Source organism: Rhipicephalus sanguineus, chromosome 2, assembly GCF_013339695.2.
Source record: "Rhipicephalus sanguineus isolate Rsan-2018 chromosome 2, BIME_Rsan_1.4, whole genome shotgun sequence".
Classification (NCBI taxonomy): domain Eukaryota; kingdom Metazoa; phylum Arthropoda; class Arachnida; order Ixodida; family Ixodidae; genus Rhipicephalus; species Rhipicephalus sanguineus.
Genome location: NC_051177.1, coordinates 91084924 through 91111232, shown reverse-complemented (window position 1 = coordinate 91111232; position 26309 = coordinate 91084924). Strand labels below are relative to the sequence as shown.

Genomic DNA, 26309 nt, shown 5'->3' with positions numbered 1-26309 from the left:
CTGCACTGAGTGCGTACACTGAGCCCCGCAAAAAGCTTCTCGCTAACTCGCGCTAGCGAGGCGGCGGCAAACGCTTCTTTTGAAGCCGAGAAGAGGCGCGTGAACGCGTGTCAACGAAGAGTTTATCGCCTCGCAGTCCACACTGATTGATACGTGCGTGACGCGAATGCTATAGCGTAACTTTACAATGAGGCGCCGTGCGGGCGAGAGATAATACCCGCGTTTTAGTCTGACTCAGGAGCAACGGCCGATATAAGCGCGCCTGGTTAGGTTATTGTTGAGATAAGACCTCTATGCGTGCGTGACACGGGTAAACTTAACACGGCAGGCACGGTATATGCGCAAATATTAAGCCACATTTCCGTCATTGCATGAACGCAGATGTCGCTTTCCTGATAGATTATTGTTTTAATGTCAGTGAAGGCCAAGGCACGTATTTTTGGATCCCGCGTCTAACTTGAGCCCGTGATAACAACAACATCAACTGTTATTAATAATATTTTATAGTATGATAACTTGATAGTAACTTAAATATTAGTATTAAGCTATGTTAATAATAATTTAATATATGCCTGGGTGCGGCCAGGCATGCAGTACCGTAAAAGGCAAAACTGCCCATACCGGCGTGGCTTGGACTTGGGAGGAAACGTCCTGTTGAGAGTCGGTGGTTGCTTCGTTGTCATAACGCGCTGGCATACGCGTATAATTTCATCCCCTAAATAGATTTTCCGTGAGTTCCTCAGTGGAAGAGGGGAAGGGGGGATAGCGGCTCTTTATTAAACATGTAGAGATTGCCTGGCGGCACGCCGGTAGCATCTGTTCCAGAAATTATTAACTATCTTCCAGTGATTGTCATAACCTATGACCTAATAGAGAGCCGGGGAGGTAAGCATAAATTGGAATTGCGACGCAACCTTTGTTTCAGCCCCGTTTCTTCTATACCCTGTCGCCGTTCACATGAAGACTGTCTTTCTTGCTATTACGAACCTGATATGCACTCACGGCGCGCTCTGTGTTGCAGCTTCCATTTGGAAGTTGCAACGCAGAGTGCGCCGCTCACGCCTGCTCACGGCCCCTGACAACGCGACTGCTGGCGCAGAAGCCAAAGCTGCCGGCACAACCTCGCATCAACATAAGTATACAGACACGGCACCGGGGGTTGTTACGTAAAGGCGATTCAAGATTAGCTCGCTGGAGACGTATACATATATAATTAAAGAAACCTCGACATCATCAAGCCAGACATTCACTTCACCTGCACACTCAATTTGTGCTCGCTCGAAGCGCCGCTGCCTGCGCAACAACCGTCGTGTCAACACGTGTCGGCACGAACGCGCACGAAGAACTGCGGAGCCGATTCGCACGTCACGCCACGTCCAGCTGCCGCGGCACCCGAAGCCTCTCCGCCGTCATTAAATAGGCTATTTGCACCGCCCGAAGACGCAACCGTGTGTGTGGGAGCTAAGTACTTCGGGGCAGAACCATTGCGCGTGAACACGCGTCGAAACACTGTGCACTGCAGGCCAGGGGAAAGCAAACGTGCGGGCAGCACGTCGATAGCGTTATAGCTCCGCGCGGAGGCCCCACTTAGGTGTGTCGGCAATCGTTTCGAGCCTCCTTTCCTTAGAACGGCAATATGGGCAGCTGACTAGAGAGGGATGCGGCCATGGCTTTGAGAAAGCTAACAGCGCGTGTCGGGAGGTGAAAAGGAAAAAGCGCGAGAAACGCTGTAAAGGCCGGTATATACGGGCCAAATGAGCGTCCTCAGGGAGATCAGAAGAAGGGGTGCGTCGGGGTTGCTTCGCAATTGGCCGGGAGCCGCGGAGGTTGGCGCCCTCGCGAGTTGCAACATCGCCTCCTTGAACCCGTACACAGGGAAAGCGAACTATACCAGCGTGTGGGGAATCAGGAGCATCCATAAGAAAGACGAGCGGGGGAGGTAGAAGAGGCCGCGCGGTGCGCGCCTTCTTGCACGCTGAGCCCTCCCGCACCGGCGGTAACCATGCACTTTCCTCTACCGCGAGTAATGCCCTCGTAAAGCCGCGCGTGAGCGCGCGGCATTTGTCCCTATTGTCCTTATAGCTTGCTACGACCTCTCGCTTGTTTCGGTTGAACACGTAGACGGGTTTGCAGCGCGAATGGAGAATAAGGGAAGAGAGAAAGAGGGTTACACCTGATGGGACGGATACATGTGTTGCAAGACGCGCGAGCTACGCAGTTTGCTGAATGTGAAGAGCCAGCGAGTGTTTGCCCGCTCAAATAGGTGGCGAAAGGAGCATTGGGACACTGGGGGAATGGGGTAACCTGACGATCGCTATCTCGTTGATCGAATGAAGTGCGCAGGTTGCAACGCGCGCAGACATCGTGATTGCGTCAGAACGAGACAAATGGAGCCGGGAGAAAGGTGCAGGAGTAGCGGGTTTTGCTGATATTTCCGTTGTAGCGAGACACGGAGAGACTGGATTTTTAAGTTTGTCTTTTGTTTTTCTCCTCATCGTAGGATTACGTCAGTGACTATCGTATCAGTCGCTCAGTCGAGCCCATGTAGAACAATCACGTGAAAACCAAACCGGACAAGAAATTGCTAAATAGAACAGCTGTCGCCAGCGATAACTCGAAGGCACAAGCTCGCACCGCTCTGGACTTTTGCGATTTAGAAAGACAGTTAAGGCGTCGCAACAAACGTGCAAGTCGAAACCATGCTGATATTAAACGCACAGGTGAGAGCAGAAACTAAAGATTGCTTTTTAATTAGCCCTATCGTCTTTGTACCTCAGTTGTCCATTACTGTATATAATGATGTGATGACACGCTCGACTTGACATCGAGGAAAGCTTGTGTAGGTCTATAGTACGCTGGCGTCGAAAATCAAAGCAGGAATAATTAAACACCGAATTCATTTGGTTATATTTCGACCACGGTTGTCTGCTGTCATCCTGTTTTTCGTACAGTTTCCGATATGTTAAGCAGATTGTACGAACGCGATCGCTCAGCAAAACTACTCTTCTTTACAATTTAGATTTCTTTCAGTCAAAATTCATCGTACAGCGCAAAAGAGTCGCCCATGCTGTCATACGCTCGCAGCAAGATTTACTCAAATACTACAGTACCACTAATGTGGATGGATGGATGGATGGAAATAACTTTATTTATACGTCCTGTACAGGGTGTTGCCACCTGCCTGGCTAATCCCACGTCGGGACTGGGAGGTCAAGCCTCCCAGCCCTGTCATGGGCGTACTGGACAGCCAGGACTTGGGGAATATGGTCGTGAGACTTTATCATCCCTGTAAACCGTTCCCGGGAAATGCCAGGGCCAAGCGACCCACACTCCCAGAGCATATGCTCAAGTGTGCATACTTCTTTCTTGCATGCCTTGCAAACAGCATCCATATCTTTTATATCGTACCATGCTTTTGCCTGTGCTGGTGAGTAATAAGACTGTGTCTGTAATTGTCTAAGTGTGACCGCTTGTGCTCTGTTTAGTCTACTGTGAGGGGGTGGAAACTCTCTCCTCCCCAAATAGTAATGTTTAGTAATTTCATTATATGTCGTGGGCGTATCCCGTTGTTGATTTTCGAATCCAGCAGAATCAAAGCCATATGTAAAAGCGGCCCGGTCCGTAAGTTCGCGGGCAACGCTGTTGGCCGATTCATTTGGATTCATGGGAATGTCATCGAGTGATCCAAGGTGCGCTGGGAACCAATATATGTAATGTGTATCAATGGCCTGTTTACTATTAATAATTCGAACTGCTTGTGGTGCGATCTTGCCCCTGCTGAAGGCTCTGATGGCTGGTTTTGAATCACTGTATATCTCGGTGTATCGATCATCCGTCAGGGCCAACGCGATGGCAACCTGTTCAGCGATTTCCGGTTTGGAAGTGTAAACCGTGGCGCAGTTGGTACACCTGCCCTGGTGGTCTACTACTACCGCGGCGAGACCACTAATGTATCAAGAAACTTGCAAATGTGCGCGCGTACGTCTAACTATAAATCGAACCGTGAAAACTTCGTCATTATTGAAGAAAATAATATTACCTCGGAGTCCATTCACTTGTTCAACTGTTCGACCCAGAAGGTGCTAATCACAAGCATCAAACGCAATATACTAAGGCACCAAAACCACGTGGTCGGCAAAAAAGTGCGGGGAAACTTCAGCCAGGATTTGCCGAGGTGGCATATTGAGCGTGAACCAAGCGGACGTACCGCAAAGATACTATTCCTACCTAGGAAGACGAGAAAAAGAAATCATAAGGCAAGATTCTCCACCCCGAAAAGAGAAAGAAAAAGTCAGCCAAATAAAACTCGAAGGAAGTGCCCCAGAGAACGTAGCAGTATCAAATATATCTCTCTTTAGTTTTGCATGTGAGACGTTTATGTTTACCGTCGCTGCCCGAATACTTGAGTACTTATTTACTGGCACCATCCGGTACCCCACCAGGTGGTTTCCCCCATCGTCACAGGGGCTGTATGGACCGACCGCATCAGGCACGAATAAATGCGACCGGAGCAATGGGCAATTCGCTTCTTTTCCTCCCTCGCAGTCTTTACTTATTTTCTGTCGTTATTACGCAAGGTCGTTCTACGCGGTTAGACTGAGACGATACAACGAGCGCGCACGCGCTAAAGAGTGAGATAGTGTGGGCGAGCGGTAGAAGGGGATCTGGTGAATAGCTATAGATGGCGGGGTGGTTCCATCTGAAACGATCGCAAAACGACACAAAAAACAAAAACAATTCCGTGAAGGCGAAGCCAGCAGCGGTGCAGGGCGGCCGCTCTTTACTGCTCTCGTTCGGCCAGGTATAATGCCGTGGCTGTAAACTGACCGAAGACGAAGGCAGAGGGGAAAGGAAAGGGAAAGTGGCGACCATGCGTTGGTTCTCTCGCCCAGCGTCGTCGTAACGGTCGACGAGGGACGGACGGAGGACAGAGGATAGGCCCGTCGTAAATACGCCAAGTGTCGTGGGAGCCGGTGTAGGGAAAGACCGTATACCCATAATAAAAGATCGGAGACAAAAGAAAAAGACACGGCACTACTCTCTGCCGTTTATACTCCTCTCAATACCACTGGCCTGCGCGCGTTAACGGCGAGATTCTTACAGCGTGCTTAAGCAGCCAGATGCTCGTGCATAATAAGCTCAGGGAGCGCAGTGACACTCTCGGGATATGCGTCCAACCACAGGGTTGAGCCTTAGAGGATCGGGCCTAGGCACGTACAGGTACATAAAGGGCTCGATGGACGGTGGTGGGTAACCTTAATGAAGAGTGCCGCTCCTTCTTGGGGATGATGGTTCGTGGTTAGCAAAACACATATTTTGCGCGACAGTGTGGTGCCGCTCCATGAGCCGATCGGTGTGTGGCTGGCTATGCGTGGCAATGAACGGCGTCGGAACGGGGGCCAGAAAATGCCCGCAGGACGATGCCTTCTTGTCCTGTCGATAATTTTTTCGCGTCACGTCTAAGCGTTGTTTACTACGTAGTCACGCCACCCGAACACACGGTGCACACGATTCAGGCGCACAAAATAGGTGCCTTCGCACGCATTCGCCAGAATGACTCTGCAATTAGAGTTACAAGGGTGAGCTTATAGACAAACCCCTAGCCACCTTGTTACCTTTGAAGACTTACGACACCTGAGACACGTCTGACTACCCGCGTTGGCAACTCTGACATCAGCTCCATTGTGGCATCCAAGGTACCATTCGACTCCCTGGCGATATACTCACTCGTCATGGATAAGCAGTATACAAGTTTGATGGTTTACGAAATGTTTGACAATTTTAAGCAAAGCGCCATACAGTTGCTACATTCGTATGGTTACATATACATATGCTACATTGTATGAGTCACCAATTGTTGCACGCGCTACCCAAGGGGCTTGCTATGACCAGAAAAGCCGTAGACGAATAATGTACGCAAATATCAGTGGAAAGCATTGCAAGCCTCGGTGGTAACACTGGAAGCTGTGAGCACGATTTCGCTAATCGTGTAACCGCAGTACACTGTACCCACGTTTAACAATAAATAACCACTTAACTAGAAATAACATAAATCACTAGAGACAGTCGAACGGACGTCTATAATTACTGTACGTACGGTTTTTATTCGAACTAAAATCACTAACGCCGGCTAGATGGGCGAGCAATTAAAACCTTTGAAAAACGACAATCAATCATACTTTGAGCAACGGGATTCTTGAGCTTGCAAGGTAATTTGTGTGCGAGTAAGCTATTCATTTAATTGCCTCTTTTCGTTCTATCTCTACGACTTGAACTATAATCCAAATTTAAGAACACTTAAGAGCATAATAAAATAATAGCGGAGTAAGAACTGATACTACAGTTGACCAAAAAAAAAAAAAAAAGAAATGAGTAAACCCGTTTATTCGGCTTGTGGTATGCAGAGCTATGCTAAAAAAAACCTTATAAACATTAATAGCGACCTTTAAAATTTTCAAGGCAATTCCAACGAAGGATTTGCTCTTTTGTTAGCCCTTTAGATTTGACAAATAACGCAGGCAAAAGAATTTCGCGCAGTTTCTTGGTGAATCCAAATGATCTTGTGCTCACCGTACGAAAATGAAGCCATAAAACAACATAAACCGCATGTGACACATTATACTTGCCATTTCGTAATAGTTGCATATAGTTTTGCATATAGTTGTACGGTCTATAGAAAACTGAAGCTGCCGATGAAAGGATTTGTGAAAATAATGTATTACGAGGGCGATACAGTACGGATTGATAAATGAAGTGTATACAGCGAAAGCACGAGACGGGAGTCAGAAGCAGAGAGGCTTCTCAGGCGCGTCACGAAACAGTGTAAAATAAAAATAAAAAATAAAAACGAGAACCCAAGCTGAACATCACGACATCAACAGCGTTGCCGTACTAGGAATTCTTGTTGACACTGTGACCTTTCGAGGCGGAACGCCAGCAGCGAAGTATAGCTACACAACAAATTCTTCTCGAGTCGCTCGCTCAGACCCCTAAATCAAATTACTATATTTCAAAGTTGCCACGAACGAAGTAAAAATCGGGGAGGAATGCGCCAAACCGTCTCTCATTTTTTTAAATTATCATATTGGTTTCACCGAAATTACGGCGACACGTTGAACTTCTTCGGTCGCGGTAGCTTCAAAAATGAACGATAATAAAGTAGGCGTGTCATCAGCTTTTTTTAACATGAGACAGGTCATCAGGACTGATAGCGGTGCCGAGATACTAATGAAGAGATGAACTTCCGGGAGTAGTATAACATCGGCTAACTATTCGGCGAGACATAACCTAACCCAATTAAGTTCCCGTCGACACGACCCTGACTTTATATGCCGAGATGAACGACGATGTCTGGCATCTAACTAGTTACACGCATTAGGAACTCAACGGCAACGCTTAACGAGCTGCGGTGCGTTGCCATAGCAACGAACCTGAAAGCGAAGCCCCCTATGTATGCATTTCGAAATCATTCATGTTCCGCTCGCATAGCATGAGCCACTCAGCTAGTTTTAATACGAAACTAAACGGAATTAAAAACTAGGGTATGAAAGAAACGAGCTTTTTCGAAACGACCACGAAATTTAACCGAAAACGGGAACGCCGGCTGTGTGCATGATAACGAAACGAGGTTGAGGACTTAACATTCGAGAAACTTTAAATGTGATTAGCATACTTTTAATGCTATCTGCCCGAGCGACGCAGTCATGACGCGCATTGAGTGCAGTGCTCGACGGAGCAGAGCACTCCGTAACTGCGTCAGTGTAGATAGAGGTTAGTTTGTGCGGTTGTTCCACTGCCGCAGATCTAAATTTCGTAAGCTTCGCTTTAAAAAAAAACTCGGCGAATGGTACGGATGTTTACCTGAGACGACGCTGTAAGGATCACCAAACGGATCTGGCCACCCATTTATAGAAGTTGTCCTTGTGTATTTGTATATGCAAATCAAATAAATTGATAATAAATAGAACGAAAGAAATTGTCCAAATTCGTTATGATGGAAAGGGAAGTGCAATCGACGATGAAAAAAAGAAGAGAGATCTTCGAGAAATGCTAAATACGTTATCGTGGCAGAAATGAACATTTAGGCAACGTTTGACGCAGAAATGTTAATCACTATTAAAATAGTCACGACTCGGGTTAAATGGGCGCGTCACACATTCCGGAGTCCTATCTGAGACGGTACGTCACTGATATTTGAGGAAAGTGCTGCCCCCTCGCGATATTCGGCTCCAACAACAATGCACTTCGCTCACTGGCACTTGCTGGTTGGTAAAACGAAATTACAAGTAAAAAAGTTCGGTATTTCGCCTGCAAATTTCGGATCAGCAGCCGAGCACCGCAACCATTGTAACACCGCGGCGGCCCAAATGCACGCTTGTACCATGATTTCGGTACGGGTGTCGGAATTAATTTGGCACGGCTCCATGACCCCCTTTGCGATTTCCGAACGTTTTGAGTGCGAAAATTAAAATTTTATGTCGAAGCTGTTTATCAACAGGTTTTGGGGAATCGCGTCCGAGGACAAAACAACGCGTTGAACAGCAATTTTCGGCGCCCCTCGCACTCGCCCCCTCGCCACAGGTGCCTCTCGCCCTTCGCCCCCTCGCCACCGCCGATGCCTCTTTCGCAAGCGCCGCGATACTCGGCGGTGGCACATCCCACCAATCGTTGTGCCCCTTTGTCTAGTGACGTAGAGATCGCGCTAGCGCCGTTATCAGCACTCACCCTTTTGTACTCGCTATGGGACGGACGCGTGTCCTTCACTCGGAGGAAGAAGAGCGGGAATTGAAGGAGAGCCAACGCGCACAGCTAGAAGCGCGAATGGGCGCGAAATGACGTGAAGCCGCTGCCGCAGAACGCGCAGCTGCAGTTCCATCTTCACAGTAATGGAAGGTCACTGAAATTGTTTTTAATAGAATATAGTTCTTCATATGGGGTCATATAAGTGAACAGACACGTTAGCTCGAAAATGCTGCGTCGAGTATACAGGGCAACGAATAAGTTAAAACGTTAAATCAGGGCAAGCGGTCAACTCTTTGCTTCCGCGATCGTATTTATATACGATCGCCATAAAGGACGACAGGGTAGCGACGGAGGCGGGTTGGTTGCTTTATTATACCCGCGTTTTTTTTTTCTTCCTTTTCTCGTCGTTCCGTCTGTTGTGCCGCAAAAACAGAATGAAGAAAGCGCGTCGTAAAATGATGTTATGACCGCACAAATATCTCAACGCACGTATCCGTATATAACGAACAATACTTGCTACCGCGTGTTACGTTCAGCGATTGCGCAGATAAAAAGAGTCGTTACGCTATCCATCTCTATTGCGTCATGATTTAGTTTTTGGTTGTTGTTGTTGTTGTCGTCGTCGTCTTGTTGTTTTATTACAATAGCGTAAAATCCGCTGCCACGTTGTATTCGTTCTTGCGAGACGCCGTTGACAACGGATACAAAAATGCTATACTGTAACGTTTAACGGCTAAATACGGGCAATCGTGTGTTGGCCGCAGAGCGTGGAAGCTGAGAATGGCTGTAGTAAACATTGTCGCGAGTTGATACGGCAAAATTATGGATGTGACAGTAAAAACAGGCCTCCGCTTTACGCGTCGTTTAAAATACATGCGATTGAAACGCTGTGTATAGTACAGCGCGTTATCACCGCCGTGGAAAGAAAACTAGGCCAAAGCGAAATTGCGGACGTTGCGATCGTTACGTCTCAAACAAATAAACAATGAAGCAAAACGTACGATAGTGGTTGGCTTGTGCTCTGGTGGTCAGAAGAGAGACTATAGTAAACCAAATTTCGCGAGGTGGGCGACATTCGTTAACGAGTTCTTTGTGACCGTGTTGTGAACATAGCCTTCGAGTATTAGCGCTGCTTATATAACTTATCTGGGATAATTCACTGAGGTGTTTCGACAAAATTGATCACGTGACAGGTGTCACTCAAGTGGCACGACAGAAAGTGCACTTGTTTACGAGTCTCTAAGTCAAGCTCACACGTGGCTTCCTTAACGGTAATATATATATATATATATATATATATATATATATATATATATATATATATATATATATATATATATATATATATATATATATATATATATAAATGCGCATACACAGTCTACGAACACAAGCACGTAGTCATGGCGCCTCCGCGCACATGAGTCAAGGGACAAGCATTGTGCACTTCATTTGTCTTGTTAGGCGGCTGTGTTATGCTGTATATGTTACGTGCACTTCTACTTAAAGGGTTTCTAACTCGAATGCGAAATTGACGGCTAAATCTACGCACTGAGCGCTGAAAATCGTTTCGCGTAAGCGCGCCACATGTACTCCCTTTCTTTATTTATTTTCTTTTCAGTTTTTCAGGTGTCTGTTTGCAGTGGCGCATAGGGCAGCAACAGCTGCGAACCGCCATCCCTACATGTGCGTGTGCCCTGTGTGGTATGCCGCGCGAATTCATAACAGAGCTCTTCAAAGCCGCTATAGTTTATCAGACAGGCAAGTCACATAGGCGCGCATTATTTCTTATCTTGTTGCGCGCAGCACCGTCTGACTCTGCATTCTCAAAACAGTCTTTCACGCTATAGGTAATTTCGAAAGGACAAACTGAACGAACGGACATAGCGAACATATTAGCGAAGGCAGCTGAATAACCAGAATGGGTTCTTAGGAATGAAGAGCTCGTATACGGTACGGGGATATAACAGCATGAAGAGGCACGAAGAGTGTTAAAGCACGCTTAATAACATGAACCAACAAAATAAATAAATAATAAGTGCATGATAACTTCTTTCTCTCTACTACGGCACTTCTCTCTGCAAAGAGAGGGCTAATCGCTGTCTCGCCAGTTAATAAAAAGTTCATATCGCCTTAGCCTGATAAGCAAAGAAAGTCGTGTGAAACAAGTAGCGGCAACGTTATATTTATAAATGCACGTAAGCACTCGGCGCGATAGGAGCTGCGAAGCCAAAACAATAGACAAGTTGCCGTTAGTAACAGATCTATAGGGACGCGAAACCTTTGTGTTATTCGTGGCACCCTCGATAACCACCGGTGTCCTTTGCGATGCTTGCGAAGGTGCCGCGATACCCAAGCGAGTCTGATCGCCAACGGGGAACACCACGGTGCTAGCGTTTTACAAAATAGCAGCCCTAACATCAGCGACGACAAAGGACGTAAAATAAGAACAAATAGACCGTAGGTATATAGAGCCTATTTGGATTCCTCTCCATTGAAGCTAGCCGCACGATACCGACCTTTAACTGTATCTCACTAAATACGACACAGCTGACACACCCGTAGCTTCGTTATTACTCGCGTGGAGTGCGCACATGGTGGCTGGACTGCAATACGTGCAACGAATGCTCTGAAAACGAGGCCAGAATCCACTGCGCAAGCCGACACAAGCTCCAACAGCGCTGCAGGGCTTGTTTTGTTCTACGTAGAAAACACAGAGGAGGAATACAGCTTGGAAACTAGAGCGCTAAAGATAAAAAAATAAAATAAAGAAATGAAAACTCACATTGCCGAGTCAATCGGTCAATGCGGCGGAAGCCACGCCGGCTGGAGCACTGCCGGTGATGGTGAAGTGTTAACGAACACACGTGAATCTGATTCGTAGTTAAAATGGCGTATGCGCTCCCGCGCTGAACACACAGCTGATGTCGCCGCAGTGGCGCGAACGAGGCTCGCAGCTGCAGCACGCTACGCGACGCGGCGCGTGTGGCGAAAATAAAGAAGTAAAGTGAAAGGATGGCAACCCGTGACTTGCGGTATTCGGAAACACAGCCGCGCTGGGTAGAACTTAAAACAGGGGCTTTACCGTTCAATTTAGCACGGCAGTGTCGGAACACAGCTCCTAATCACGCTTTGCCTGGCGCCAATCTCGGAGGCCTTATTAGAAACAATATTTTGCTACAACAGTCACCTCCACCAGTGAGGAAGTCCGCGCTGCGGTGCAGAGGATTGCTGCTTATTCCGCTATGTGTACCTTTAAACAAGAAGCTTTGGCGTGCAGTAATATATGTTCTTCATTCTTCGGTGGGCACCAAAATGCAGAAACGAAAAGTGAGTGAGTGAGTGAGTGAGTGAGTGAGTGGGTGAGTGAGTGAGTGAGTGAGTGAGTGAGTGAGTGAGTGAGTGAGTGAGTGAGTGAGTGAGTGAGTGAGTGAGTGAGTGAGTGAGTGAGTGAGTGAGTGAGTGAGTGAGTGAGTGAGTGAGTGAGTGAGTGAGTGAGTGAGTGAGTGAGTGAGTGAGTGAGTGAGTGAGTGTAGTCAGCATTCAATCATTGACCCAGTATGTGAAAACACTGTCTCCACAGAGCTAGACCCCGAGAAGCAACTGACTGCAGCTCAAACTCGACACAAGGCCAAAAAATAAAAAAAGGCACGAAGAAGAGACACGCAGCGCTGCTTGTTTCTTGTTACCACCACGTGATCTGTGTTCACCGTTGCGTTTGAGGTATATATAGGGAGGTCGATCGGGTCTGAAAAAAAAATAAAAGACTGTTGTTGCTAGTAGCGCTGCGTGTGTGTCTTCTTCGTGCTTTCCCTTGTCCTTGTGTCGAGTTTGCGCTGCAAGCAGTTGCTTCTGATGATCGACCACCAAGCTCAGGTTGCGGCTCTCGTTGGAGACCCTGAGATGTGGCATTATACAAAACGCCCGAACCTACTTGCTTTCGATTAGACCAGCAAAAGCTGCACGCTCCAGCGCTGTCTCTGCGCCGAGACAGTGGTGCGCAACCAGTACTACCATGGGTGTTGAAACATGCAGGTGTGCTGGAGCGAAAGGGGTTCGGCGGGAGGTTTATGCTTTTAGCTGCTGCTGTGTTACGATCTGAAAGCGCCGCGCAGAGTAGTGGTGTACTTGTAGCAGACAGCACATGCCATAACGAAACAAACGACCAAACAAAGAAATCCTGGCGCGTGTGCGTCATGCGAGCATTCGAATCGTGCTCCGTAGTTTCACTTGTTTTGTCTTGGCAGCTTAGTCATTGATCCTAACTCGAAAATAAGTTTGAAAATTTTAGAAATACATAAGTGGTCGATTTAAAGACATTAACATAAAAGACGCAGTGAAAACTTACACATTAGAACGAGCTAACAGAAATTGCTCGCAGCCCGGTAGAAATGACGTCTAAGCGCGTAACTCATGCGTCGTCGACATTTTCCACCTTTCGTATTTAATGACCGAGCGCGCGGCGCACTATACTTATACGCGGAGTGCACCAGGAAGGTTTTAGACGAAGGAGAAAGAGGCGCTGTTTTAAACGAGTTAAAACAGCCGGGCGCCTCGTCGAGAAATGCGACGATGCCATCTGTCACGCGAGAAGATAAACATAAAACCCGACTCTCGACACTGCGCGGTGAGTCCTCGTTGTCACCGCGTATATGTATTGTCGGCGACGGTGACTCGTTTGTCATCTGCGCTTGCGCCAACGCGCAAGCCGATACTTGCGAAGGATTGTTTCCATTATTGAGTCGGTCGGCCGTATATATACACACTCGCGTATCGTATATAACGCGTGTGTTACTTATACGTTCCAATGAACGCACGGGAAAAGGATCGATTTTTTTTCTCTTCTCTTTTTACGGCCAAGGTTAACCCACTGTCGGTGAATCGACATTCAGCGAGTCGATATTTTCTGATATACAGTATGTATACACAGACGAGCCTTTTTCTATACGTCGCGGTTCCTTTCCGAACTGCACGTCGGACGCCATTGTCGGAGCGAATTTATGAGATCCGAACGAACAGTCACTTTCGTTCTTACTCGAACGTAACTGCCTCTCTTTCTACCCAATGTTTTATTCATTACACAAAGCGAGCAGTATATGCGTTCGTTCACTGTGCAAACAGAAAGACTCGTCGCTGCTGTCGAAAGTATACTTTTCATCTTCGCATTTTCCTTTATGACGACGTTGCAAGCGCAGCACAGCCGCTACTTGCCTGCGTACGTGTATACTATAAGCTTCGCAGTGCTGAACGAAAGAAGTATCCGCGATGTACATTTTGCAGCTGCTGCTTTTTCCCTTGCTATTCGCGAGGTTAATGAATTAGAGAAAACGATATAAAAGAAACTTCCCCGTTGCCGTCGCTATAGCTGCAGGTTGCATTTCGCTTGTTCGAACAGGAAGGAAGCTCAATTCATACAACTGCACCGCTACAGTGCATTCCATGCAGAGTGAACGGGCCGCATGAATAATCCGCTATCGCGCGCATTATAGGTCTGATTGGCTCATTACAACGCCCGTTTCGTTATCCTATACAGTCGTTCAGGCTCGTTACAGGAAATGGGAAGGCTATCTGCCCCGCGCTCGCTATAGTCGTATAACAATTCGAGAGGGTTGATTCGACGAGCGCTCCCTTTTACCGAACGATTGTTATTTGCAAAACGAGCCCGACGGCTCTTTTCCGCTCCCACCTTTTTTTTTCTTTTTTTTTAAACCTCAAAGTGTACAGGAAGGCAATTAACTAGCGCGAGGCACAAAGTGTGTGAGTGTCTCTCCGAGAGGGGTGAGGTGATACAGGAAGGAAACATTTGGGAGGCAGTTTAATGGACAACGTGTCGTTCTTCAGACGAGGTTGGTAACGCTTCTATTCAAGCCGGCACTCTTAGAACGGCTGTATTGTTCCGCCATTGTACCTCTAGGCTACGGGATCCTCAATTTCCTGTCTGCCGAGGCAAGGTGCGACAATGCCAGTCCACTGATAATACCGTGTATGCCATCTTCCTAGAGTCAAGGGACGTTCATTCCAAAGCGACTCCCGTTTATCACAAAAGCTGTGTTTCCATTGGGATTTAAAATCTCCGTAAGTGAGTAAATTCACTCGTCAGAGTGCTGCACGTAAATACGGTATACATATCCTGGCAGCCTGGATGGAAAAAGAAAACTTTTTCATCGCCCCCAATGCTTATGCAAATACTTCATTCAGAATAGATTTGCCTAATACGGCGGAAAACAAATACTGATATATTTGAGGGCTAACGAAGCGTCAATTTCGAGACAGCAGTTGACTCTCGTGACGGCGGCAGGATAATTCCGCAAGACTACAAGTGGGCAGCGGTAAGCTTCCGAAAATGCTGGAGGTGAAACGGTTATCAACAGTAGTGGCAAATTTTTATTATCACGTCCAAATACGACGGTGAATGTAGTTTGACACCACTCACTCACTCACTCACTCACTCACTCACTCACTCACTCACTCACTCACTCACTCACTCACTCATCACTCACTCACTCACTCACTCACTCACTCGACTCACATCACTTCGCCCGCCCGCCCGCCCGCCCGCCCGCCCCCTCCCCCCCCACACACGCGCGCACTCGCACACGCACGCACACACACGCACACACGCACACGCACGCACACACACACACACACACACACACCACACACACACATACACACACACACACACACACACACACACACACACACACACACACACACACACACGTTTACACAAATGGTGCAGGTTCTGACGCAGCTACTACACGAAAAGTACACCAGCGCAGCTAAATACACATTACGCTATTGCTGTAAGACAGAAAGTGGAACAAAAAATATATAGAGAGAAAGAGCAAAACGTAGCGAACGAAATTAATAATCAGCAGCATAACGGAAAATCCGTCTCCCCATCGCAACCGGCCACAAAAAGCTTTTAACGTCGACAGCAATAAATAAAAAAAAAGGTCTTTTTTCCCAGCAAATGTGATTCTGCAATTGAAAACACTTTACGAATCCAAGCTCGGTGTAGCTTAGTCCTCCCCTGTCCAAAAATAATATAGTAATAAAAACGAGAGAGTGAGCGAGAGAAGCAGAACATTATAACACGAGTGGGCAGCATATATGAGAGGATAAGTACCAAAGCAACGTCAACTACGAAACAAAATGCTACACTGAGATGGAAAAAGAAAAAAAAAAGACAGGCGCATTTCGCTTCGCTTTTTCCGCCCGCTCCCTGTACACCATCGTCTTCCCCACAAATGCTGCACTATTAATTCCCGTTTCCAGTCAAAAGATGTTCTTTTCCTATATGTATTTTTTCTTGCGTCGTTTAAAGCACCGCTTTCTGGGTGTGCACGCACTCACAGATACGTTCAACGTCGACGCGCTACGGGGCGGCTATATTGTACCGCTCTTCCACAGCGGTGCTTCGCCGCCACCGGCGAACGCGAGTGAGATCGTCGAGGGACTTTCTCTTTGCCTTGTCCGCCTCTCGCACGCGTATTTCGCAGTTTTTCTTTAAACCTTCCATTTGTTCTCCGCCTTCCTTCTTTTCCCGGTGTTCCCAACCATGCAACCCAGCCTTACGTGTTATTTCAGAAAGCCCTGCTCCACGTGCATGCATATGTGTATAGATATGTGCGAAAGACGAGTGGTCTGTTAGATAGATAGATAGATAGATAGATAGATAGATAGATAGATAGATAGATAGATAGATAGATAGATAGATAGATAGATAGATAGATAGATAGATAGATAGATAGATAGATAGATAGATAGATAGATAGATAGATAGATAGATAGATAGATAGATAGATAGATAGATAGATAGATAGATAGATAGATAGATAGATAGATAGATAGATAAATAGATAGATAGATAGATAGATAGATAGATAGATAGATCAGCCACTCAATGCGCATTGCGTGAATGCTGTCATGTCATATCACAATCTATATAAGTGTTGTTTTTTTCTGCCTTACGCTTTGCTGCTAGACCTAGAAAATTTCTAAAAAGGCTGGCAAGCCTGTCAGCGCCCTAAATTAAGTATCTTAATATATTGCTTTTTTCTACAATCAGGCCTCGCTTTGTTTTTCAGGAAGCTACCCTGTCGTGACATCGTGACGCAGAATGTGTGGTCACGGGGGAGCAGGACACTCCGACGTTTTAAGTGCGTAGCACATTAGGGGACCAGCTTGTCGTCCATCCATAGATCTCATGCGGCGTGGTCACGCTCACAATCAAGCGCTCGGTACAGGTCTAAAACATGGCTAGCAATGCTCAAAACTATGTGAAGATAAACGAGCAAGGCCTCAAATGATATAATTAACAGCAATAACCAAGAAGTAATCACAATAATTAACTTAAGATCGCTAAGAATGCTTCGGACACATGCGGTTGACTCCCGCGCCACGCAAGCGAAGGCGCCACCGCCTTGCAGAGCGCACCCTTAGCTCCTCCCACCTGCACTTCGCCGGCGCTTGGTCGCTACAATTGAAGGGGGAAGCAACCTGACGGAACTCGCTGCAGACGATCCGTATCTCAACTGCCGTAACAAGCAGGAAGTCGATAAAGCGCATCATATTGTAGCGCGCATGTCGCGCACGGAGTTTGCGAATCTCCCTAACAAGATTCTACTCGCGCTGGGGAAACCCGACATGCTTACCTCAAACATTGACGTCATCGACGGCCTTGGTAAACGGAGCAGTGGGAACTCTACGAACGGGAATCTCTGCGTGACCGTGCTACGAGCTTCCTGAAGTTTGATAGTACTGGATCTGCATTTGGTTTTTTTTGTCACTCGCTCAGGCTGCAGTGCTGCGCTGTTACATGTGGATGTGTGGCTTCACAAGTGTTACGTGATATGTGCGGCTTCACAAGTGCTATGTGATAGTTGTGGCTTCACAAGTATACCAGCCTAAGTGGCAGACGAAGCGAGTTAATAATTCACAGTTCCCTCGATATGGTAGCACGCAGAAAACTTAGTACTCGTGAAACTGGGAGTGGGTGTAACTGGGATACGGGATATAAAAAGTTACCGTCCCATAACCATAGATTAAATAAAAAAAAGTAAGGAAGACCATGGTGGCTCCACCCGAGACGACGGTTAATGCGCGCTAAATACCATGGGTGGACGAGCGAAAATGATGCATGCTCGCGGATGGCGCGCTAAGTAGATACCTTGGTGGTTGCGAGAAATGCTTACGCGTCACCAGGCGCATGATGCGCTCCGATGCGCGGAGAAAAATGAAACGAAGAGGAGGCGTGGAAAAGTGGGAGCATGTAATGACGAGGTGGATTGCCTCTTGGATAGGAAAAAGAAAGAAGATGAAGACGAGAGGGCAAAAGAAAAGAAGAAAATGGGAGAGAGTGTGTTGTAAAATACAAACGACGTTTGTAATATAGCAACGTTCGCTAAAGATAGACAGAATGTACAATCATTGTGCTCTCGTAAAGGCACTGCAGAAAGAGCGAGAGAGAGAGAAAGGGAAAGAGAGAGAAACAACTGTCTTTGCAGCCGAACTCACGCGGATAAGCGCGAATAACCGTAGCAAAAAGATCGGTGTAGAATGCGACGGCTTCTTTCTGAAAGGCATTCGATTCAATTACTGCTTCTGCCGTTCTTTCTCCCCTACTTTCTTTTCGTTTCAATAGATACAAACAAGGCAATGACGAAAAAGAAAAAAAGAAAGAAACAAGACTCGTTGGTGCAGCTGGGGCTTAATGAAATGAATGCGAAGGCTTGGTATTTCAACGGTATTTGCTGAAAACGGTAAACGACCTATAGTGAGCGAAAGGACAAAGAAAAAAAAAGGCGTGTGCGTGCTAAATTTTCTTTCGAGAGAATGTCCAGTAAATCGTGCAAACCCGTTCGTTTTGGAAATCCAATTGGCACGGCGAAAGGGCAGAACGGCAGCTTCTCTTCACGCGGGCGGAGATGTCGGAAACAGTTCGAGGGAAAAAGTATACAACGTGTGCAAGGAAACTAGAGCGTTTCTTTCTTCTTAATGGCTGCCCGTCAAGCTAGACGGCAGTGTGTAGAATTTCAGAGTGCTTAATGCTCGTTTGTACGCCACATAAGGTGAAAGAAAGAAAGAAAGAAAGAAAGAAAGAAAGAAAGAAAGAAAGAAAGAAAGAAAGAAAGAAAGAAAGAAAGAAAGAAAGAAAGAAAGAAAGAAAGAAAGAAAGAAAGAAAGAAAGAAAGAAAGAAAGAAAGAAAGCTCATAGATGCGTATGTGTGCACACAATGTGTTCCTGCGTTGCGTCCGTTTGTACATGCATTCGAATGTAAACCACAGCCGTGATTGTTTCAACCGTCCGTGTTCGTTAATATCATAACTGATCCCTCTGTCAATACAGCTTGCCATATGTATGTACATATACCGGTGGAAGTCAGCCGTCCGAGATGCACCGCGTTACGTCTAACGCACATATGACAGTGTTTAAAGAAAATGTTTGGAAAAAGAAAAAAAAGTCACAGTTTCGCCGCAAGGGCGAAGCAATGAATGCGATGGCAAGAAACTAATGCTATACGAAGTGAGGCTCGCCAACGGATACCCTCAGTTTGAACAGCTCTCCTGTTGCAAAGGCGGCCGAGGCAGCGAAGGAAACTAGCGTGCTTCAAGTGTCGAGCTGTGACACTTGATAGTTCGCGCTCATCTTCTGTTCGTTCCTTCAGCGGCGTCCCTTGAGCTCGAGTGACTTTCGTACGCGCCGTAACATGAGCGCGGACATCACGGTGAAAGCTTGAAACATTCCTCTTCCCCTCACCACGAGAAAACCGCGCGAGCAGACAACGGAAGGGCAAGGTTCTCCCATGCGTAAATATAAGAAGAAGCGAGCGAGCTCGCCGACGACTTTAAAATGCGCCCGTCGGGCTCCTAGCGCCAACTCGCTGGTAATGAAGAAACGCTTATTATCGCCTGCCGTCTCTGAGTCCGTCCAGCGGTAAAGGGTGTGTATATAACGCTCGCCGTTAGCTACGTGGAGGATCTGGTTTTCGTGGCGTAGTGGATAGCGCCACTCGCTCCGGAGCAAGAGGTCCCTGGTTCGATTCCGCGCTTCAGAAGCATTTACCTGAATTATTTTTCTCTGGGGCTTTTAGATATATATATATATATATATATATATATATATATATATATATATATATATACGGTGCATGACGGCGGCGACGGTGCCCATACAAATGCTATCGCAATAAAAGCGGCAGGAGCAACATATTGAAATTAAATGTTCTTCTCACGCAGCCGAGAAGCATGGCACTGCGACGTACACAACACTGGTCAAGCACGCGTACGCTTCTTCCAAGCCACTCTCTTCCCCCTCCCATTCCACAAGCACAAATAATTTTTGCAACAATTTTTAACAAACGAACATTCTATGCCACTAGACTGGGGCTACCTAGGCTATAGCTGCCGAAACAGAAAAATAAAGTAAGGTAAAAAGTTCGGCGAGTTGGTATTTGTTCATGATGACTGAGGGGCGCGAGAAAACGGCACAGAAGTATACGGGACGACCCCCGTCGTCCCGTGTACTTCTTTTCGTTGTGTGCCGTTTTCTCGTGCCCCTCAGTCATCAAGAAAAATAAAGAACATGTTGATCGCTATTGCGCGTATACTGTACTCTGCAAGCGTCTCGCTATTAATTCCAATATTCAGTCCTGTGACATTGGGGGGGGGGGGGGGGGTGTTGAACATACGTGCTTACCCTTCCCGTTCCCCAATGGCCGTTTCGCCTCATTATCTTGAATGCGTTGATCTCGGCCAGTCCCTGAACTTAAATTCCTTTTTCTCTTACCGACATGTTTACTGCCAGAGAGAACACAAAGAATGCGATGAATACGTGAATTTACGTTTGATGACTGGATGATGCTCTATAGAGCAGTCTATACGCGTCTTACATACCAATTCGAAAGGTACTGTTAAGTGTCCTGGTTGGACATCACGCGTTTACGCATACGCGCCACTGTGCTCTAGTGGTTATGGTGCTCGACTGCTGACCCGAAGGTCGATCGAATCCCGGCCGCGGCGGCCGCATTTTCGATGAAGGCGAAAATGCTCGAGGCCCGTGTACTTAGATTCAGGTGCACGTTAATGAACCCGAGGTGATAGAAATTTCTGGAGCATTCCACTACGGCGTCCCTCATAATCATATGGTGGTTTTAGGACGTTGAACCGCACACATTATTATTATTACCGGGCGTCCTGGCAGTGCTAGTTGCGCCAAACGATATCAACGTCTATAGGAAAGTCTAACCCCTTCCTCACTTATCTTTGCAGGTCTCTTACTTGCGACCATGAACAGTTAAATAAGACTTTAAACCAGCCAGGTTCGGAATCCTAATCGACACCTACAAGAAAGGTGGCCAGAATTCTTACAGCAGACACAACAACAACAACTGAAAACAACACGCTTTCGAACGGTCAAACTGATGGGAATCCTGCTAAAAAGAAAACACCATCATGTGAGGACGCAGAAAGAACATAAGATGAGGACTTGGAAAGTTATCGAACTGTTGCCACGTGGGATGCAGCTTATCTCTACCACACCTTGAACGGCCATTTTATTGCACATTCCAGGACCGAGGAAGAGAGCGGCTCTACGTTCCGGACGGTCGAAGACGATCGACAAAGCCCGGACGGCGTCCGCACGTCACTAAACGCCGGCACTCCTTGACACAAAGCAGGCGTAACGTTTCCCAAACAACTACGAGAGAAAAAAAACGAAATAGGAACACCGACGTCAAAGCAGCTATGACGTTCGGACAGTAGCGGGATTTCTGCGGCAGCGGCACACGTTAGCGCCGCGCTATCGACAAACTCGAAGTGTCTGCCGCTCTCTCATCCTCGTTCATACACTTAACGGTTATACGTATATATATACCAGGCCCGTCTTCTCGCGGCACGGTATCAGCGTGTCGAGAGAGAAGCGAACAAACTGCCCCGCTATAGAAACGTCTCATCTTTCTGTATCGTAGCTATACAGCGTCCTAGGTAAAAGGAAGTGTTCCGAGATGGTTGGTTCGACGTCCGGTGCGCTAACGGCAGCTGTAGCTGGCTCTCGAGACTCGAAGCACGACCACCACCTCTCCCCGGCCTTCCCGTCGGGGCCTGCGAGTTGTTGCCGTGTGGTTCTCTGCTCCAATCTGACGAGAAATCGAGAACGGCATACGTATATAGAGAGAGAAAGAGAAAGAGGGAGAGAAGGGCGGGGGAGGTGACGAAAACGATGCGACGAAGTGCGCTTGTTCGATGTACGACATACGGTGCCATCGACGTGACACGTAAACACACGAACTGTATACGGCCGCCCTGGGAATTTCGAAACAAAGCCGATAAAGGACCACAATGACGACACGAATACCAGATTGCAAAACAAGCAAGCAAACAAACGAACAAAACGAAGAAAAGAACTTACAAACAAAAGATAACATACGGCGATATGTAGATTGGACGTAATCCATATTCCACCAAAAGTATATAGGTGCAGCGCTGTGGAACCTGCCAGTTACATCGCAGTGAGGCGAAGGATTGATTTCTTTACAACGCTGCTAACAACGCGGCACCGTGTATGAGATGTTGTTAGGTTAGGTTATGAGGTTTTATGTCATAGAAATACGATATTGTCACGAGTCACGTCGTATTGGTGGACTCCTGATTGATTTAGGCCACCAGGGGTTCTTCTTTAGCATGCACTTAAATCTAAGAACAAGGATGTTCTTACATTTTGCCTCCATCGAAATGCGGTCGCCGTGGCCATTGCGTACTAAAGCTTGGTTGTGCGACACTTTACCGACTACCATGGCGGGTTAGAGCTGTTGTCATGGAGCTACGTTGCTCGTCAAGACGAAATGTCATATCGTACAGGCTTACGTGGTTTTACCTCCGTTATACAATGTTCAACCAACAATCCACGCTTCTGTTATGGTAGAGGAATGGAAACAGCATGTTTTACGCGCTCGACATACTGCTCATTCATAACATACGCTGTAAACCGAAAAGAAACACCGTTCCCTTCATCAACTTTGCGATATCGTTACCTGGCTGTATACCACGCCATCGTTCTTTGCTTTTCAGCCTTTTCTAGTTATAAAGGGCAACAACATAGTGCTTATCAGTTAAACGCTTTACCGTTACGATCTAATATGTGTGTTATTCACAACGCAGTACAACTCATTCGGAATCGTTGCTTCGAGAATTGTCAATAAAAATATCAACGTGAACGCAGCAGCGACTGCGAACCTATATGCTATAACACGGACGACGACTCAAGATTTCGAAAACAGGTGTGGCTAATACATATCGCAGTTGTCGGTGACTGTGTCAGTTTGATCTATTCACGTTGTGCTTGCTGGGTTTCCGGATTTGTTGAGAAATGCTCGCAGCAAATAAAAAAGAAAGAAGAAAAAAAATAAAGAAAGCCGGAGGAAAGAAAAATATATATAGAAAGTATACGTATGGAAGGAAACATGCTTCCGTCAGGGATTTCGACACGACTGCGGTTTTCTGTACGCGCAAGCAAAACCGGCACACGACGTATGACATGCTACTTCTTGCCTGGCTTCACGAAGCTGCGGTAAACGCGCACGGCGCGACAGGCGTGTCACCGCCCGTCTGATTTCGAGAGTATACAGTCGAATCGACGCCCCACCCGCCGGGTGGAATGAAATACGAGCGCGGAAGCAAAACAAAAATCGAAAAAAGAAAACCCGCGCCAGTTACGTTTCTTACAGGCGACGTTTCCCTACAGGTCCGTGTCTCTTTACGTTTTCCTTTTCTCCTTTTTCTTCTTACTTTCCTTTTTTTTTCACCTCCGCGCTGTCACAAATGTTGAAAAACCACGCGGTGCGAAATCGCTAACGACAGGATTCAGCTGCCGACGACGGGCTTGGATGCGACAGGCACATCGAAAAAACGGAGCTTTCTGCCAGAGGCAGAAATACTTTATTACTTCATCAAAAGTTTTCCTTTTTTTTTGTTTACAAATGTTGCTCTTGCCGTGGCTGTGTTGTTCTTGTTCGTCGCGGCCTCAATTGCGTGCGATATGGGCGCGCGAATTGTACGTAACGTAAAAAAGCTAGAAATGTAAAGCTATAAACGCCTGCTGTATACGTTAAAGTAACTGCAAGTATCAGGAAGATATATGTAAAAAAAAAAAATCCTTAAAACTTAAAGTTCCGTGACGTGAAAGTTCTGTCAAAGGAGTTCTTATATATACAACAAGCATGGAGAGAGAGAGAGAGAGAGAGAGAGAGAGAGAGGAGGAGGAGGAGGAGGAGGAGGAGGAGGAGGAGGAGGAGGAGGAGGGGAGAAGAAAGATATCCAGTCACGCCCGCGTTGGCACTTCTTATTAACAGCCTTAAATCTCACACATGTAAGTTTATCATCATCATTATCGTAATCATCAATCAGCCTAATTATTCATGTGCACCGCAGAACGAAGGACCGCAGTTACGAGTACAAATTGTCTAATGCTAGTTAATCCTGTGGCTTTAGAGTGCAGGGCGGCTATGGGTGAAAAAAAAAAAGCAAGTTTATTCGATGCGCTAAGAGCAAAAAATAGCAATACTTAGTAATGCACTCAAGCTCCATAGCCGCGGTGTAACGAGACGCGGCTCGATACGTTGGCGCAGTGCAGCACCTGACGTAATGCGCGCTGAGCGTCTCTGTGTATGATTGCGGTCGCAAAAGCATATAAGGACTGGCTCACCAAGCGAATACAACGGTCCAGAATTGCAGCTTTATAAGAGACAGAAATGAGGTTGATGTATATATAAATTCAACCCATGCTGCCGTTTTGAAAACTCCATCTGACGATGCAAGCTAACGCTCTCGAGAGCTCTTGACGAAAAACAGCTGACGACAGCACACGCAACCAACCAGAGTGTATGCGATGCACAAATTATGCATGCTTCGACGTTTCCGCGGCCTGGATTAAGCGTTGAGCACTCGAAACAACTGCGGCTTTCGTTTATTGAGGGATTTAGCTCTCGCGAGTGGGATCGGAGAATTGATGTTATACAATATAAGTTGTACGGGAGCCGCGTTTGCTCACGTGCGTGCGGGGCAAAACCAATTTTGCGCTGTTGCATTTTATATGTGCCCTTTCGGCTCCTTTAATGCAGAAGCGGAAAACCGAATCGACGTTTCACGAATAAGGACGAATTGGGAACGAAGAGGCCTGCATAAAGGTGGAGGTGTATGGAATACAGGGTCGATCGGGGTGAGCTGAAAGCGGAAGCCTGCAAGGGTTATCCGATTATGCGAGAACCATCTGTGTCTTCAAGCTCCCTTGCGCAATTCTGCGGGGAAAGATGGGCTTAAGGAAATTTTTGTCCCGCGACTTTACAAAGTTAAGCGCAGCTGCATTGAACATGCGCGCCGCCAACCACGCAAGCCGAACGCCAGCAGTATTATAGGGAGGCAGGCGATCACGTGGTCCTTTCAGCCCTTTTTCATTATTATTTTTTAATTCGAAAATTCAGAGAGTACCGGCACGAAATTGGCTTAAATGCTCATTTTGGAACTTCGGCAGTTGACAGAATTATATTCTGTGGATGAAAAAAAAAATCGCTCATTCCGCAAGCGATGTGACCCGAGGAAGGGATAAGCACATCAGCGGACTTCGTTTCTAAGAATTGGATGATGACGTTATCGCGTGCATAAGATGATGATATTAGGGTGAGTAAAGAAATTTTGCTCAGTTGAGACCTCCCGGAAATGTATACGTAAAGCCGAAAGGGTGAAGTGTAAGCTAGCGGAGAACGGGGCGGTACAGGAAAAAAGACCTTTAGTATGACGAATCGAGAGGTAAATATAGCGTCGTTCAGTAGTCACGAGTTATTCACTAAAGAATAATAATAATATCTGGGGTTTTACCTGCCAAAACCACGATACGATACGCGGTAGTGGTGGGCTCCGGAAATTTCGACCATCGGGTGTTCGTTAACGTGCGCTGACATCGCACAGTACACGGGCCTCTAGCATTTCGCCTCGATATTCACTAAGAGGGTACTTGCATCGTTGATGTCAACGGACGAGAACACGTGAGCTCACACAGGTGCTTCCGCCTCTGTGTGTTCTAGGCCAAAATAATGCGTGGAAGAGTTGAAGAATTGCAGCTACTTGACTTCTTCTAGACGATACTGCAGGCTTCTAAAACACACACACACACACACACACACACACACACACACACACACACACACACACACACACACACAAACACACACACACACACACACACGCACACGCACACGCACACGCACACGCACACACACACACACACACACACACACACACACAGACACACACACATTATGTTTTGTGTATTTTCTCTTGCCAGGAGATTCTCCCGACGCAACGTCCAATATACTATAAAATCGGCCGAATGCTTCTGGTACCGCTTTGTACTTTCGTTAAAATAAAGAAAAAGAAAGAGAGAAGTCTAACAAAATGAAAAGTTGGTGGGCATGCTTAAATAGTTGAAGTATCGATTCTTGCACTCTAGAGACGCTATAAACAGCGAATGGAAAATAGGAAACGCCTTGTTATCTCTGAACAAGAGATTT

General features: G+C 46.7%; 1 protein-coding gene across 2 annotated transcripts in view; it reads right to left on the bottom strand.

The window, feature by feature from the left end:
- Positions 1-26309, bottom strand: part of LOC119383363 (uncharacterized) — a 305608-nt gene that overhangs the window by 51036 nt on the left and 228263 nt on the right. Inside the window, exon 1 of one of the 2 annotated variants that reach the window (XM_037651456.1) lies at positions 11528-11609. The exons of the other annotated variant lie outside the window; for it this stretch is intronic. Coding sequence (XP_037507384.1) covers positions 11528-11529 — 2 coding nt within the window. The 5' untranslated portion in view covers positions 11530-11609. Of the gene's footprint in view, positions 1-11527; positions 11610-26309 lie in introns of those variants that run through there. 2 annotated transcript variants of the gene reach the window in all.